Here is a 13,408-nt window from a genome sequence, read left to right on the forward strand (position 1 = left end):
GTGCACGAGGATGCACATGTGAGTGCACGTATGTGTTAATGAGACAAAGGTGTGGACATTTTGCAAGGATCGAGGCTACCTGAGCATCTGAGCTGCGCTTGCCCTCTTTAGACTTCTCCATCTCCCTTCCTTCCTTTCCCTTTTTCTCTTTTCCGGTGCTTCATTCACCCTCTTCATTGAGAGCCACAATGAACACAGATCTTTATTGACAGTACACGGCAGAACATGGAAACAGCAGGTCAATCCGTTTAGCCCAAGGGCCGATACACCAATTCACCAATTTGTCAGTGTTAGTTTGAGAGAGAAAAGCAGCTAATCTCTCCTCTCTGCTCTCTATTGATCACACACTTAGACTCCACTTCTCTGTCTAAACACTATTGATTCTCTCTCTCTCTCAATCTCTTTCTCTCTCTCCCTCTCTTTCTGTCTTGCTCTCGCCACATACCACAGCTCTCAACACATCTCCCCTCCATATACTCTAACTTCTTCTCATATAAAAGCCTGAATAATTGAGACTGTATGCCCTTGTACATGAATCAGCCTGAGTCACAATTGAAATGAATACTCAAGAGCATTTTTAGCATGAACCAAATGAGTAATTTCAGTCATACAGTGTTATAAATGGACCTTATCAACAATGCAAAGCATCTTTGAGTTTGGTCCACAAGTGTCACATATTATTGTTCCCTGCTGCGTACATTCAAAAGCTTATGCATGGTCTAATTAAAAAAATCAATTACTTAGCAACCCCTCTACAGCTTGAATACAGACCATGATTAAAAATTCACTGCTGGGTACATTGTCTCCTGGCTTTGTTTTCCAGTCTCACATCACAGGGAGCACTTGAAAAGGACCACATTCCTGTCAAGATGAAGGCTACACAAAAATTAAAGAATCTTGTCAGCCCCCCCTCCTCATTTTTACATCAAATCAAATTGAACCAAAGATTTCTATTTGATTGGATTTAGCTTGTGAGGACCCTTGTCATGACACATTTTAGTTCAGACGTACTATTTGGCAGAGGAGTGATTACACTGGAGAGGAGAGGATGAAACAGACAGAGAGCGAGAGAGAGAGAGAGACAGAGAGCGAGAGAGAGAGACTTGTGGCAAAAAGAGAAATTCATGCAGTATTTATCATATCTATACCCCTCTACCTTAATATCGTATTAATGAAATGTAAACAGGGAATCCCAACTGTTTCTCAGTCAACAGCCAGCAGACACCCATAGGTTTCTCCGTCCTCCATGCATAGCTCTTATTTCTTAGACTTGTACACCCCCTACTGGTGGAATTAACCTATCGCAAACTTTTAGCTCTGCAGGTTACAAAACACAAACACATGGCTTGTGTAACTCAGCATCAGCTGTTTGGTAACATCAGCTGCTGAGGGTTCAGGACGTGGAGTGCGTTGTGTACTGAAAGCTCGACTTTAAGCCATGCACTAGACTTATTAGTATTATTCACAGCAGTTTTACAGTATTTAAGAGCTATAATTTATCGTCACCTTACACTTGAAGATGCCTCCTTCAGCAGCTGCTGGTACCGAGGATGGGAAAGTCTTGGTGAGGAAGATATTGAGGGAAGTGTTGGTGGGTCGAGAGGATCCAGAGGGGTTTTTCGCGATGTGTGTGTCCGTTTTGGGGCACCAGGAGACCCGATCACAGTTCATGTCCTTCATCCAGCCACTTTCCTCGGCCAACAGCACCCTGCACTCCGCCCTCACCTCCATCTACAAGGAATATTTCTCACAGGTAAGTGTGTTTGTGGCAGCACATTTCAATAAATGTGGTACAAAGTCGTTCAAAAATGCCAATGAAATGATTTAAACAAAAGAAAACAAACGTAAAAATACAATTATACACTTCAAGAATTAGCTAACGTTTAGGTTATACCGCACTTTATTTGTATATCGGATACTATCAAGTGTGTTTGAAACTTAAATGAAAACTAAAAGGAGGCAGAACAAAAGTATTTATGTATATAACGTCCGTCTGTTGTGTTTTACTTACCCATTTTAACTGCTTTCTTGTTCACTGCTGTTGGAAAAAGACTCCCAATTTTGTCAACATTGTGAGTGAAATCGCCATGGCTAACGTGTTAGCAAACAACGAATGTTAGCTTTGAAGTTAACTAAGTTAGCGTAAGTCGACGTCAGCAACAAAAGAGGAATATTGGTACATTTGAGTGCCACTTTCAGTGACATTTTAGCATTTTGTTTGTTTCCCATTTCCTGAGAGTAACACCTGACTCTTAGCAGGCTAAATTTGCAAATATCTCCATCAGTCTCCTCTTTACTGTAACTACTTTGCTCCCCGCCCGTGAGGTAACCGATGACAGGTAAAGCTAGCTGGTGCTAGCTGGTTAGCTCCATAGACCGTAGCAGCTGCCTAAATTACAGTGGTAGAAGAAGTAGTTAGATCCGTTACTATAGTAATAGCACTAATGTCTCCCTGTAAAAATACTCAGTCACAAGAAAATGTCCTACATTGATAGTGGTATAAGTAAGTACAATCAGGAAAGTGTACTTAAAGTATAAGAAGTAAAAGTATCCAATGCAGAAAAAATAAATACATAAAAAAACAAAACAAAAAAACCCAAAAACAAATCGCAAAACAAACCCACACGTACACAAATCACACACTAAAACCTCATAATTATATTTTTTTTTAAAAAAGGAGAAAACACCCAAATTTTTAAATAAGATGGGAAAACAGACCAGCCCTGTCAAAATTAAAAGATAAAAATAAAATAAAATAAAACCCCAAAATAATCTTAAAAAGCAAGAAAAAAAACATTTAAATTATAAACAAAATAGAAAATTGCATCCCCAAAACCTCAAAATTAAAAAAAAAAGAGTTTGCAATTGCTTATCTGTGAATAAATTGATTGATAAACCAAGTAAATGTTGCAGCTGTGCGTGTATCAGCTGTTTGGTAGTTTAATTCATATCAAAACATCACACTTTATATGCCATGTTTTGTAATGCAAAAATCATAGTTTGTAAAGTAACGACAGCTATCAGATAAATGATGTAGTAGTTTAAAAAGAACAATGTTTCCCTCTGAAATGTAATTGGGTAAGAGTATAAAGTAAAAATAAAACACTCAAGTACATGTATCTTGAATTCATGCTAAAGTACAGTACTTGAGTAAATGTACTTTGTTATATTCCACCTCTGCCAAATAGTGGCAATTTTTTTTTTCCTTCACAGACCTATTACAACATACCTGTACAATAAGTTAGGTTTAAAATGCTCAGCAAAAAGTTGAAACATACCAGAATCTCCTAATAAGAGGATTAATTATTTCTGATGAAGCAAAGAAAAAACTATTGTGAGCAGCAAAATTTCCTCTGGGGAGGTCTTATCAGCTTGAATAGTAAAAACACCTTTGTAGCTTTGCGTGTGGTGCATTAAGAAATTTCAAATGACACTGTTAACAGTAACCTTTTAAGTCCATTATAAAAAAGATAAATACAATCACAGTTATTTGTCACATGTGCGATCATATGCATTACCACATGTAGAAAATTCTCAGGTGCCATATCTAACTTAATCACCATAAGCAGTTATTATAACAGCGATAATAATGGATTGTCCTCATTAAATTGTAGACTGAGGATGATGAACTGGAACTTGCATTGGCGCTCTCTCTACTGGAAATGAAGGATCACAACAGTCAGGAGTCCCGACCACAGCAACCTGGAGACAGACTGAATCAAAGACGCTTTGTTCAACTGACCTCTGTATCTACACCTCAGGCCAGCAGCCTCAGGAAAGAAAACACCAACTCAGCACAGAGTGGACCCTGGGTAAAGATGAGCCCACCACATACAACCAAAGAAACTGAGCTTCAGAAAAGTACACATGTTGAAACACCAGGGACAAAGAATGTGTGTGTCTCTACACCATCTGGCTCATTTTCCAAGCAAGACACAGTCGAAAAACATGACCAAATGATAGACGAGGGAGATTTAAATCAGTCAGATAAACCAAAACGCTCTAAGAACAGGCGACAGCGGCGTAAAGGCACTGGTCAGCATGTTGTAGGTTTGCCCGTCTCTCCATCAGCAACACCACCGGTACTGCTGTGGTTCAGGAGGGATTTGCGACTCGGGGACAACCCTGCTCTCATCGGCTCATTGGAGGTTGGTGCACCAGTCATCCCTGTCTTCATCTGGAGCCCTGAAGAGGAGGAGGGACCTGGAGTCACAGTGGCTATGGGGGGAGCGTGTAAGTTTTTAAAAAGCAGTCTTAGTTACAGTGCAAGCAGGGGTCAACAGATTATCGGCCTGGTGGGTTATTGGGACCGATATTTAACATTTTGCCAATTATCTGTATCTTTGTTTTATGGTAATGATGGCTGATAAAATGAGTTAATTAAAAACTGCAAAAAAAGTGTCAGCATGGGAAGAACATTTACTTTGTAAAACCTCGGGGAGCTATTTTTATTCATTCCTTTTTTATTTCAATATTTCACTGACATTTATGAAAACAGTTGCAAGGAACTTGCTGTACGTGATGCTGAAAGTTTCGATAAAACATTTGCTGATGGCGTTTAAATTCTAAATTTTCACAAAAATATTTGCATTTTATTGTAAATGCAAATTGGTACCAAATATCGGTTATCCGTCTCATTATATACTGATAATCGGTATTGACCCTGAATAACCAGTATCTGTCGACCCCTACTTCTTTTATTGTAAATTCTGCATTTATTCAGTTGTTAGCCGTCGGCACAAACGTCAGTAAACTCAAACTTCATAGTGACTAAAGATTAATGGTATTTTCTACTTCTCTTCTGCTGTAATAGCTTCCATAAATATTACTTAACACTTAAAGCTTTGCTAATGTTAGCGTTTTCATTTTTGCACGAGTGAAATTGCTCTCTGCACATTTCTTGGGATAACTTTCCATTATTTATCATAAAGGCATTTAAACAAAGATTTGTGTTGGAGTTTGTTATATTCCAAATTCCAGATATTGACAGAAAGATTTTCATTTTTATTGTAAATGCATGTAAGTTAAAATATCGGTGAACGGTCTCATTAACTACTAATAATCGGTATCGGCCCTGAAAAACTAATATCAGTTCACCCCTAGTGCATTGCATCATTACCCTTAGCTTAACTTATTTCACAGCACAAAACCTTATTTATTTGTACAGTTGTTGTCCAAACACATCTTTTCTTTCCTTTTTTTAAACAGGTAAATACTGGCTTCATCAAGCCTTGTCTTGTTTCTCGTCATCTCTGGAGCGCATTGGCAGCCATCTTGTCTACCTCAAGGCAAACGGAGCTTCTCTGCGTACCCTAAAGGAGCTAGTAAAGGAGACAGGGGCTAGAACAGTCCTGACTAACGCTCTCTACGAGCCCTGGCTGAAGGAGAGGGATGATGTGGTGGTGTCAGCCCTTCAGAAAGATGGTGTTGAATGCAGGGTGTTCCACTCTTACTGTCTCAGAGACCCTTACTCTGTCAGCACGGAGGGTGTGGGACTCAGAGGTTAGTCACAGCCGAAAGAGTGTTGTGCCCTGAGCTTGCTTGAATATTTGAGTCAAATACTAACGCTTACAAGCTGACTGATAAGATGAAAAAATATTACGATGACCTGTGTTTTCGTCTCCTGATTTAGGAATAGGTTCAGTGTCCCACTTCATGAGCTGCTGCAGACAGAACCCAGGGTCTGCATCAGGGGTCCCCCTCGAACCTCCTGTATCTCTCCCAACACCTGCCCACTGGCCTCAGGGTGTCTCTTTGGACACATTAGACCTGGCACGCATGCCCCGCAGAAAGGATGGAACAACGGTCAGTATTCACAGCAGAGCTAAGCTGTAACACCCAAAATACAATCAAGATTACATCACAAAGTCCTCAATATCCTCTGTTGTTCATTTTGGCATTCAGATCGACTGGGCAGCAAACATCCGAAAGTCCTGGGATTTCAGTGAAGAAGGAGCTTGTGCCCGGCTAGAAGCCTTCCTGAATGATGGTAAGACACTTCACGTGCACATCGTCAACATACATTAGGTGTGTTTCCATTGCAGGAACTTGGGGTAAAACCGAGGAGGGAATAACCTCGTAGTCTGTCCTCTTAGTCTTTGTGTCCCCATTGCAGTGTCTGTCCCTAGAAGGACCCACTTGACTTTGGAGTTTAAATAATCCTTCTTCGTCTTCTGTTGGGTTTAAATAATGGCGCTTGCTTTGTCGATGACTTCTTCTGCCTTCAGTTATACCCAATCAGCACTGAGAAAACCCCAAGCCCCACCCAACAGTTTTTAAGAGCTGCATTGAAGTACCTACCCTGAGTCAGGGACTTGTTTCGTCCCCGTAAAAGTTCTCGAGTTCCTGCAGTGGAAATGTGCACAATGTGTTTTGAGGACTGTCAAAAGGTGTGACCTTGAATTAACAAAATCTCATGCTTCTCCCACATGTTCCAGGTGTGTATAGATATGAAAAAGAATCAGGCAGGGCAGACGCCCCCAATACCAGCTGTCTGTCTCCCTACCTTCACTTTGGGCAGATCAGCCCACGCTGGTTATTGTGGGATGCGAAAGGGGCACGCTGTCGATCCCCAAAGTTCCAGCGCAAACTGGCGTGGAGAGATTTGGCTTACTGGCAGCTGACGTTGTTTCCTGACCTCCCCTGGGAGTCCCTTAGACCTCCATACAAGGTAGAAACTAACTACAGACCTCTTGAAAACACACTGACATATCAGTGTTGCTCACAAATGCAAACAAAGAAATGTGTGAAGTTGACTTCACTTTCTTCATCAGCAGTTAAAATCCTTAATCACACAATGAAAAGCTACCTTTATTTAAAGCATTACTCATCCAGTGGTATTTGCAGGCTCTGCGGTGGAGCAGTAATCGCCACCACCTGAAGGCCTGGCAGAGAGGCAGAACTGGCTACCCTCTGGTGGATGCAGCAATGAGGCAGCTGTGGCTGACAGGCTGGATGAACAACTACATGAGACATGTGGTGGCGTCTTTTCTCATAGCATATCTCTATCTGCCCTGGCAAGAAGGCTATCGCTGGTTCCAGGTGAGACATGAATGCACGAAGGCACAAAACACATTTGAAAAATATAAAGCAGCAACCACACAGCATAATAGTAAATACTTCTTGCTGACTGTATCCAAACATTTACATGTGTTTAGGACACCCTAGTGGATGCAGATGTTGCCATCGATGCAATGATGTGGCAGAATGGAGGCATGTCTGGTCTGGATCACTGGAACTTTGTCATGCATCCAGTCGATGCAGCACTGACCTGCGACCCCTGCGGCAGCTATGTTAGGAAATGGTGTCCAGAACTTGCAGATCTGCCCGATGAGCTTATTCATAAACCCTGGAAATGTCCTGCATCCATGCTGCGACGCGCTGGTAAGGAAGTTACCAGAAGGTTCTGATTGAGTGTTAAGTTCTTAATATTTTTTACTTAAAATAATTTGCTCAGTCCAAAGAAATACGTCTTTGTTTTGAAACATTTCCTCGAGTATGCAGTTCCAAGTCATAACAAACAAATCTCATTTCCTTGCTACCTTCACTGTTTAGGTGTGGTGTTGGGCCAGACGTATCCTGAGAGAATAGTTACAGACCTGGAGGAGCGGAGGAGTCGATCTCTGCAAGATGTCGCTCATGTGCGGAAAGAGTTTGGACAGTATGTGGACAAGCGCACAGGCTGCGACTTGGTGCCTCTGCCCCCACGCCTGCTCTCTGAGACCCTGGGCTTATCACACAGGGATGGCGGTGTGGTGACAGAAGGGAAGCAGTTCCTGTTGCCCGTGATCACCCGCATGGAATTTAAACACCAGCTTGAAGATCCAGATGCAGATGCGGCCTCGAATCCCTACAATGCTGTCCTAAAAGGATACGTGAGCCGCAAGAGGGATGAGACCATTGCCTTCCTTAATGAGAGAGACTTTACTGCCAGCGTGATGTACGAAGGAGTTCAGAGAAAGGAGCAGCTGGAGAGCGATTATCGCAGAATGGAGGGACTTCCTCGGCCTCCTGCCCCTCGGGGCAGGGCCAGACGAACTCCGACAGCCAAGGACAGGTTTTCTGTAGTACCTGGTGGGGCGGTCGCCTCACTCAGGTGACCCAGAGATCTGTAAGTTTACAGGTTCAAAATGCCAGACAGTTACTAGCTGTAAAATGCACAAGTGAAAAATGTTACAGAACAAGTGCTAAGACGAGGCAAAAACAAAATCTAAACTCGACCCAAATACACGTGGATGGAGGGAGGACATTGTGATGTGGTTGAGACGAATTTCGCAGCAGGGTTGCAAAATCCTCCTAATATTATGTACATTAAGTATTCTGTGTAACCTCAGGTGTTTAATCAGCCTAGATGAAAAATATTGGTTCAGATCAGACAAAATACTTGATTTCAGTGCAGCTTTAAGGCCCAGTCTGTATTTTTGAAAACGCTAATCTGAGGAATTCATATAAAGTTTTTTAGCCTTAGTTTGTAGACTTAGTGATGTAAACAACATCAGGAACAATTGGCTGTTTGTGTGTTTCAAAATCATCATTCAAGTCAGAGGTGGTATCAGGCTCCAACACATTTTGTATTTTGATTCAAGGGCTACCTTGTGTTTTTACACTTGTATAGAGGATTTTACCTTAGGTTGGCAATATGTGAATATAGCTATGGATTGATAGTTTTTAACTGATTCAAATATCTAAATATGTAAATAGTGTGTGTGTGTGTGTGTAGTTGGTTTAACTGAAACTGTTTTTAAGTTATGTAAATGTCTTAATTTGCAAAAAACATTTATCTAACATGATGCGCTGACATCATGTTGAGTATATTACCCGTTAATTACCAAAGATCTTTGTAGTCGAGAGTGAAACTACATGACATGAGGTAATTTTTAAAGTACGGTCCACTTTTATAATATGAAGTCATAACTTTGAGAAATAAAAAATGATTAAAAAAACCCCACAGTGTCAAAGGAAATGTTTATTCTCTAATTCACTGAGCCCATGTCTACAGTTTATCCATCATACATGCAGTGCAGACCAACATTATCATTAATACCATGAAGATCAAAGTGCTTTTTAGGTCTAACAAAGTTCTACAACAGAAATTCAAGTTGTCCTCTGACTGAAATGTGTAATCTGTTCTATTGCATCTCAGTCTCTTCTGCTCAGCGATTTGAGGCTGCAGCAACTCAACAGTGAATATTAAGTCAGTGCAGATTGACAGGTCCCCTACAGTCAGTCTTAAACAGTAGATAAAGGATTCCTAATGTTCACAGCTCTACAACACTGGCAGGTCAGCAATCTGGAGCTCTTGGGCTCCACTGGTGGGTGCTAAGTATAGCGTTGTAGCTGACACAGGCACAACTTGTGGATTTCCCTGCCAGCGGAGTTTGAAAAGGATAGAGGGAGCATAGTACTTATTAGGAGGTGTTGGGTTAGTCCTCGATGGAGCGGATGTATCTCTCATAGGCTGCTTCGTCCATTAGAGCGTCAAGCTCTGCAGGGTTGCCAATGGTCATCTTCATCAGCCAACCTATAGTGAAGGCGTTAAAATCAGGTTAAAATATGTATCAAGGATCATATCAGTGTTTCTGAATATTTGAGCTCAATTAGCACAGGTCACACTTTTCTGACATCACTGGCATCTTTTTAAAAAGCACTTTTTGTGCAAGCAGCCACTGGCTTCCATGTTTCAAGACAGCATCCAAATTTTTCAAACGCTTTGAGCCTGCTTGAGAGAACAATATGTTTGCCCCTTTTGTTGTCAGTTACATTGTCGATGAAGAGCTGTAATGAGTGAACTTACAAATTCTGCAGTGCATTATCATGCAGTGTTAATATAAGTCTGACAATAGAAAACAGCAGATAGTGTTCAGTGTGAGGAAATCCTTTATCACGTATATATCAAATTTTACGTGTCTAAATATATTTTCATTGTTGCTGTTTGGGGAGAAGGAAAAACATATGGATAAACTTTAAACACTGGTATGCAATGAAAAATGGTTGCCAGTAATTTTAAGTATTTGCAGTACAGAGAATGGGCTAAAATATGCAAAGTTATTGGTATACATCAGTATACAGAGTAAACGTGGTCACACTTGAAAGATGTAAAATGTGCTATAAATGTTAAATTTCTCAAACAAAAAGACTCCAGATAGTAAAAGGTACAAGATATTAATTTTCAAAACAGGCTTTTTTTCCTTAATCCCACAGTGGCTGCCCTCTGTTATGTTGCAATACTGCCATCTACTGGCGAAAAAATAAAAAAGCTTATGAGTAGTTCCCTTAAATCTCAAAGCCTTTTGCTGTGAATTCTAGTCACTTACCATCTTTATAGCAAGATTTGTTGACCAGACCCGGGTTGTCTGCCAGTAGTGTATTGACCGCTACAACTTCTCCAGTCAAGGGGGAATAGAGTTCACTGGCAGCCTTCACACTTTCCAGAGCTCCAAACTCATCTGTGACGTCAGAAACAAGTGCATTCACAATCAAGTTTGATAATTTAAGAAGCATCGCAACAACACAGAGGGTAAATATTGCCAAGTAACGCATGCCTAAATCAAGATATATTTATAGCATGATTTTAATAAATAAGTTTGCCAAAACACAGATGCTGCAAAATTGGTGTTAATTTCAGGGGAAAATTTAATTTCAAAACTTACAATATTTGTACCACCAGGAAAAGTTTTTGTTTATTAATCTGTGTTCCATAGTTTAACTATGGAACAGTTTAAATGTGGAGCACTTGTCGAGAAGGGACGGGATAAAATACATGTGTACTTCTTCTCACTTCTTTTGGAATGTGTAAACCAAGTCATCATGTAGTTAACAATTTCTTTTGCTTTATGTCTTTATTGCCTGTAATTATTGCTTTTTTGTCTGTCTGCTTGTTTGTGAATAATATCTCTATTTCCTTTTACATGTTTGAATAAATAAATAAACATATATTACTAGTATATGAGATGCATGCAAACAAGGCTTTTTTTCCCCATCATTTTAGGCTTGTGCTTTACAATTGTTAGTTTGAGCCACACTACTATGAAATTCATACCTTGCTGAGCCAGCTGTGTTCCCACCTCTGGCAGTCCACAGTAAACTACATCTCCCAGAGCCTCCTGCAGGAGGCAAAAAAACGAGGTCAAATATAGTAGGAAAAAATATTTACTTGTGCCTGTTTATTCAAACCTACAAAATGATAAAAACAACAACAGCAGCACACCATAACGATAGCAAAAGCAACAACATAATCGCATTTTCTTGCACAAAACAGCCATGCATGCAACATGAAGCAACAACGTTTAGCTTTCTAGCACAAATAGTCATGTACGCAAAGGGAAACACTGCCATATACTAAGCATAACATGCAGAGCAGCAATTGTTTGGCTTCATGCTCAAACAATAATAGAGGCCTAGATCTACTAAATTTGGATTTGTGCATATGAAATTTATTTTAAAGAATCATCAGATTAATAATCTAATATTCGCGGGTTTTACTGTTACGTGTATGAAACCAAACAAAACATTGTCTAGATTAAAATCAGGGTCAATATCATCAATAATATATCTGCTCGAGTCCTTCCACGCGCTTGTTTACGTCAGTGTGAGTGCGCGTGCGGTCAGGAAACTTACCTGCGCAAACTTGCTGATTCCGACAGTCCCAGTTCCGTCGTCTTCTACCCGGATCCATTCGTGTTTATCTGTGAATTTAAGCGCTGCGAAACAACACAACAAACTCAGAACACAACGAGCCTCCCAGTAGAGGAGTTTTAAGTTGTTTATAAAGCACGACAACCAGAAGACAAACAGACAAACACGCAGCTGCGCCGCTAGTTTCCATGCCCTTCTCTCGAGCTAACCTCTAGCTACCGAAAGTGTTAGCTAACATGCTACAACAAAACACAAACACAGGGGGATACCTGCACTTAATCGACTAGAGGTTGCTAGTGTTCTTCCAAAATAAGGGTTAGATGCCAGCCGCGAGGTTGGAAGTGTCGCCGAGCGGCTGATTAAAGGCAAAACTGTGAAAAAGTTGGAGGAGAAAGAGCGGAGTAGCCCACAGGCGGCCATCTTTGTCGCTTTCTTATGAGGGCATGGGTCGAGTTCTTCTTCGTGGATATTGGAGGCAGTAGCTCTCTGCTGCCTTCTACTGATCTTCTTCTTTGATTTTTGATGCCAACCAAACAGGCATCATGTGAGATGTAATTAGACTTTCCGGCCGCTTCCCCAAAATAATAATATTTTTTCACAAGTGCAGTTATCCTCCCTGTGCAATTAGTGTATATGTTTGTTTGTACATGTTTTTATTTTTATATAAATATTTTTTTAGACTGTTGAGTTGTTGGCACCTTGTAACTTTATGTTACTATTTTTTTACAGGAACTTTTACATTACTTTACTTTACTTTATTTATTTACTTCACTTATTTAAATCTCATGACACTTTCTACTTCTTTCCACACTTTAGAGGGGGATTTTGTACTTTTTACTCCAGGACTGTTGCACACAAACAATTTTAAAGTATAAAAGTTCAGCTTAATTAATTAATCTATCAATTAAGAAAATAATTTGCAACTATAATTGTATAAATCATTTTTCATGCAAAAAACATTTCATGGATCCAGCTTCTTATATATTCTGTATATTCCAGGATTTGCTGTTTTTTTCTTTTAATTATTTTTGATTTAATACTTGTTACTTTTACTTTTATTACTTAAATACGTTTCCCTGAAATCACATTTACATTGTTTAAGTTTATTTAACATCAATGTCACTACTGCAAAAGTTCCTCTTCTTACAACCTCCTTGCCAGAGTCTTTGCACACGGCACAATACCTGCCCGTATATAGTGTTTAGGGGGCGTTACCTGTGCTAACAGGGGATTTATCATGTAGTGGGATTCATTATTGAGCACATCTGGGTCACAGCAGATTTGGATTGTTAAGAACATTTGGTGCATCTGGAGCTGACTAATTATGTTTTTTCTCTTACCAGAAAATTAAGAGAAATTTACGAGAAAGTTGTTGCATGAGGCCCGAAGTCTACTCCACGTTACTGTGGAGGCCCTACGCAGCCATACATAAAGTTGTTCCAACATTTTTGTCATATTATTTAAAAGGAGTTTTAAAGTGTAAAACACACTAAATTACTCGTAACTAACAAATCTCCCAATTACGTGACCATTGTCTGTAATTCTCTCACTCCCCCACCATGTGTTATGTGCATTGCATTCCCAAAACACACAGCCCTACTTCGCCCTTCTATTCAGCCTAATCCTGCTTCTGTTCCAGAAACAGTCTGTGAGCAAAATCAACATCAGCTTCAGACTAAACAAGCTAAATTTATCACAGTGATAACTCTAATACTGCTTTGCTGTTATTTTTGCATCACGTTGCACTTAGACAACAAAGACTGTTTTTGGAAAG

General features: G+C 40.1%; 2 protein-coding genes across 2 annotated transcripts; one reads left to right on the top strand and one right to left on the bottom strand.

Annotated features, from left to right (window-relative positions):
• The first annotated feature begins 310 nt into the window (after nt 1-310).
• LOC121950672 (uncharacterized) lies at nt 311-8,910 on the top strand. The gene is made up of 9 exons (XM_042496748.2): nt 311-1,753; nt 3,615-4,233; nt 5,209-5,502; nt 5,633-5,805; nt 5,905-5,989; nt 6,438-6,670; nt 6,847-7,041; nt 7,158-7,383; nt 7,555-8,910. Exons 1-9 carry the CDS (start codon nt 1,520-1,522, stop codon nt 8,097-8,099), a joined length of 2,604 nt encoding a protein of 867 aa, XP_042352682.2. The 5' UTR covers nt 311-1,519; the 3' UTR covers nt 8,100-8,910.
• A 37-nt stretch (nt 8,911-8,947) lies between these two features.
• On the bottom strand, nt 8,948-12,114 carry LOC121950673 (glycine cleavage system H protein, mitochondrial-like). The gene is made up of 5 exons (XM_042496750.2): nt 11,904-12,114; nt 11,617-11,699; nt 11,039-11,102; nt 10,314-10,445; nt 8,948-9,520 (listed from the first exon to the last, which is right to left on the bottom strand). The coding sequence occupies exons 1-5, from the start codon at nt 12,052-12,054 to the stop codon at nt 9,423-9,425; spliced, it is 528 nt and encodes a 175-aa protein (XP_042352684.1). The 5' UTR covers nt 12,055-12,114; the 3' UTR covers nt 8,948-9,422.
• Between the last annotated feature and the right edge of the window lie 1,294 nt (nt 12,115-13,408).

Source organism: Plectropomus leopardus, chromosome 7 (genome assembly GCF_026936395.1).
Source record: "Plectropomus leopardus strain MGB_pleo_1.0 chromosome 7, ASM2693639v1, whole genome shotgun sequence".
Taxonomy (NCBI): Eukaryota; Metazoa; Chordata; class Actinopteri; order Perciformes; family Serranidae; genus Plectropomus; species Plectropomus leopardus.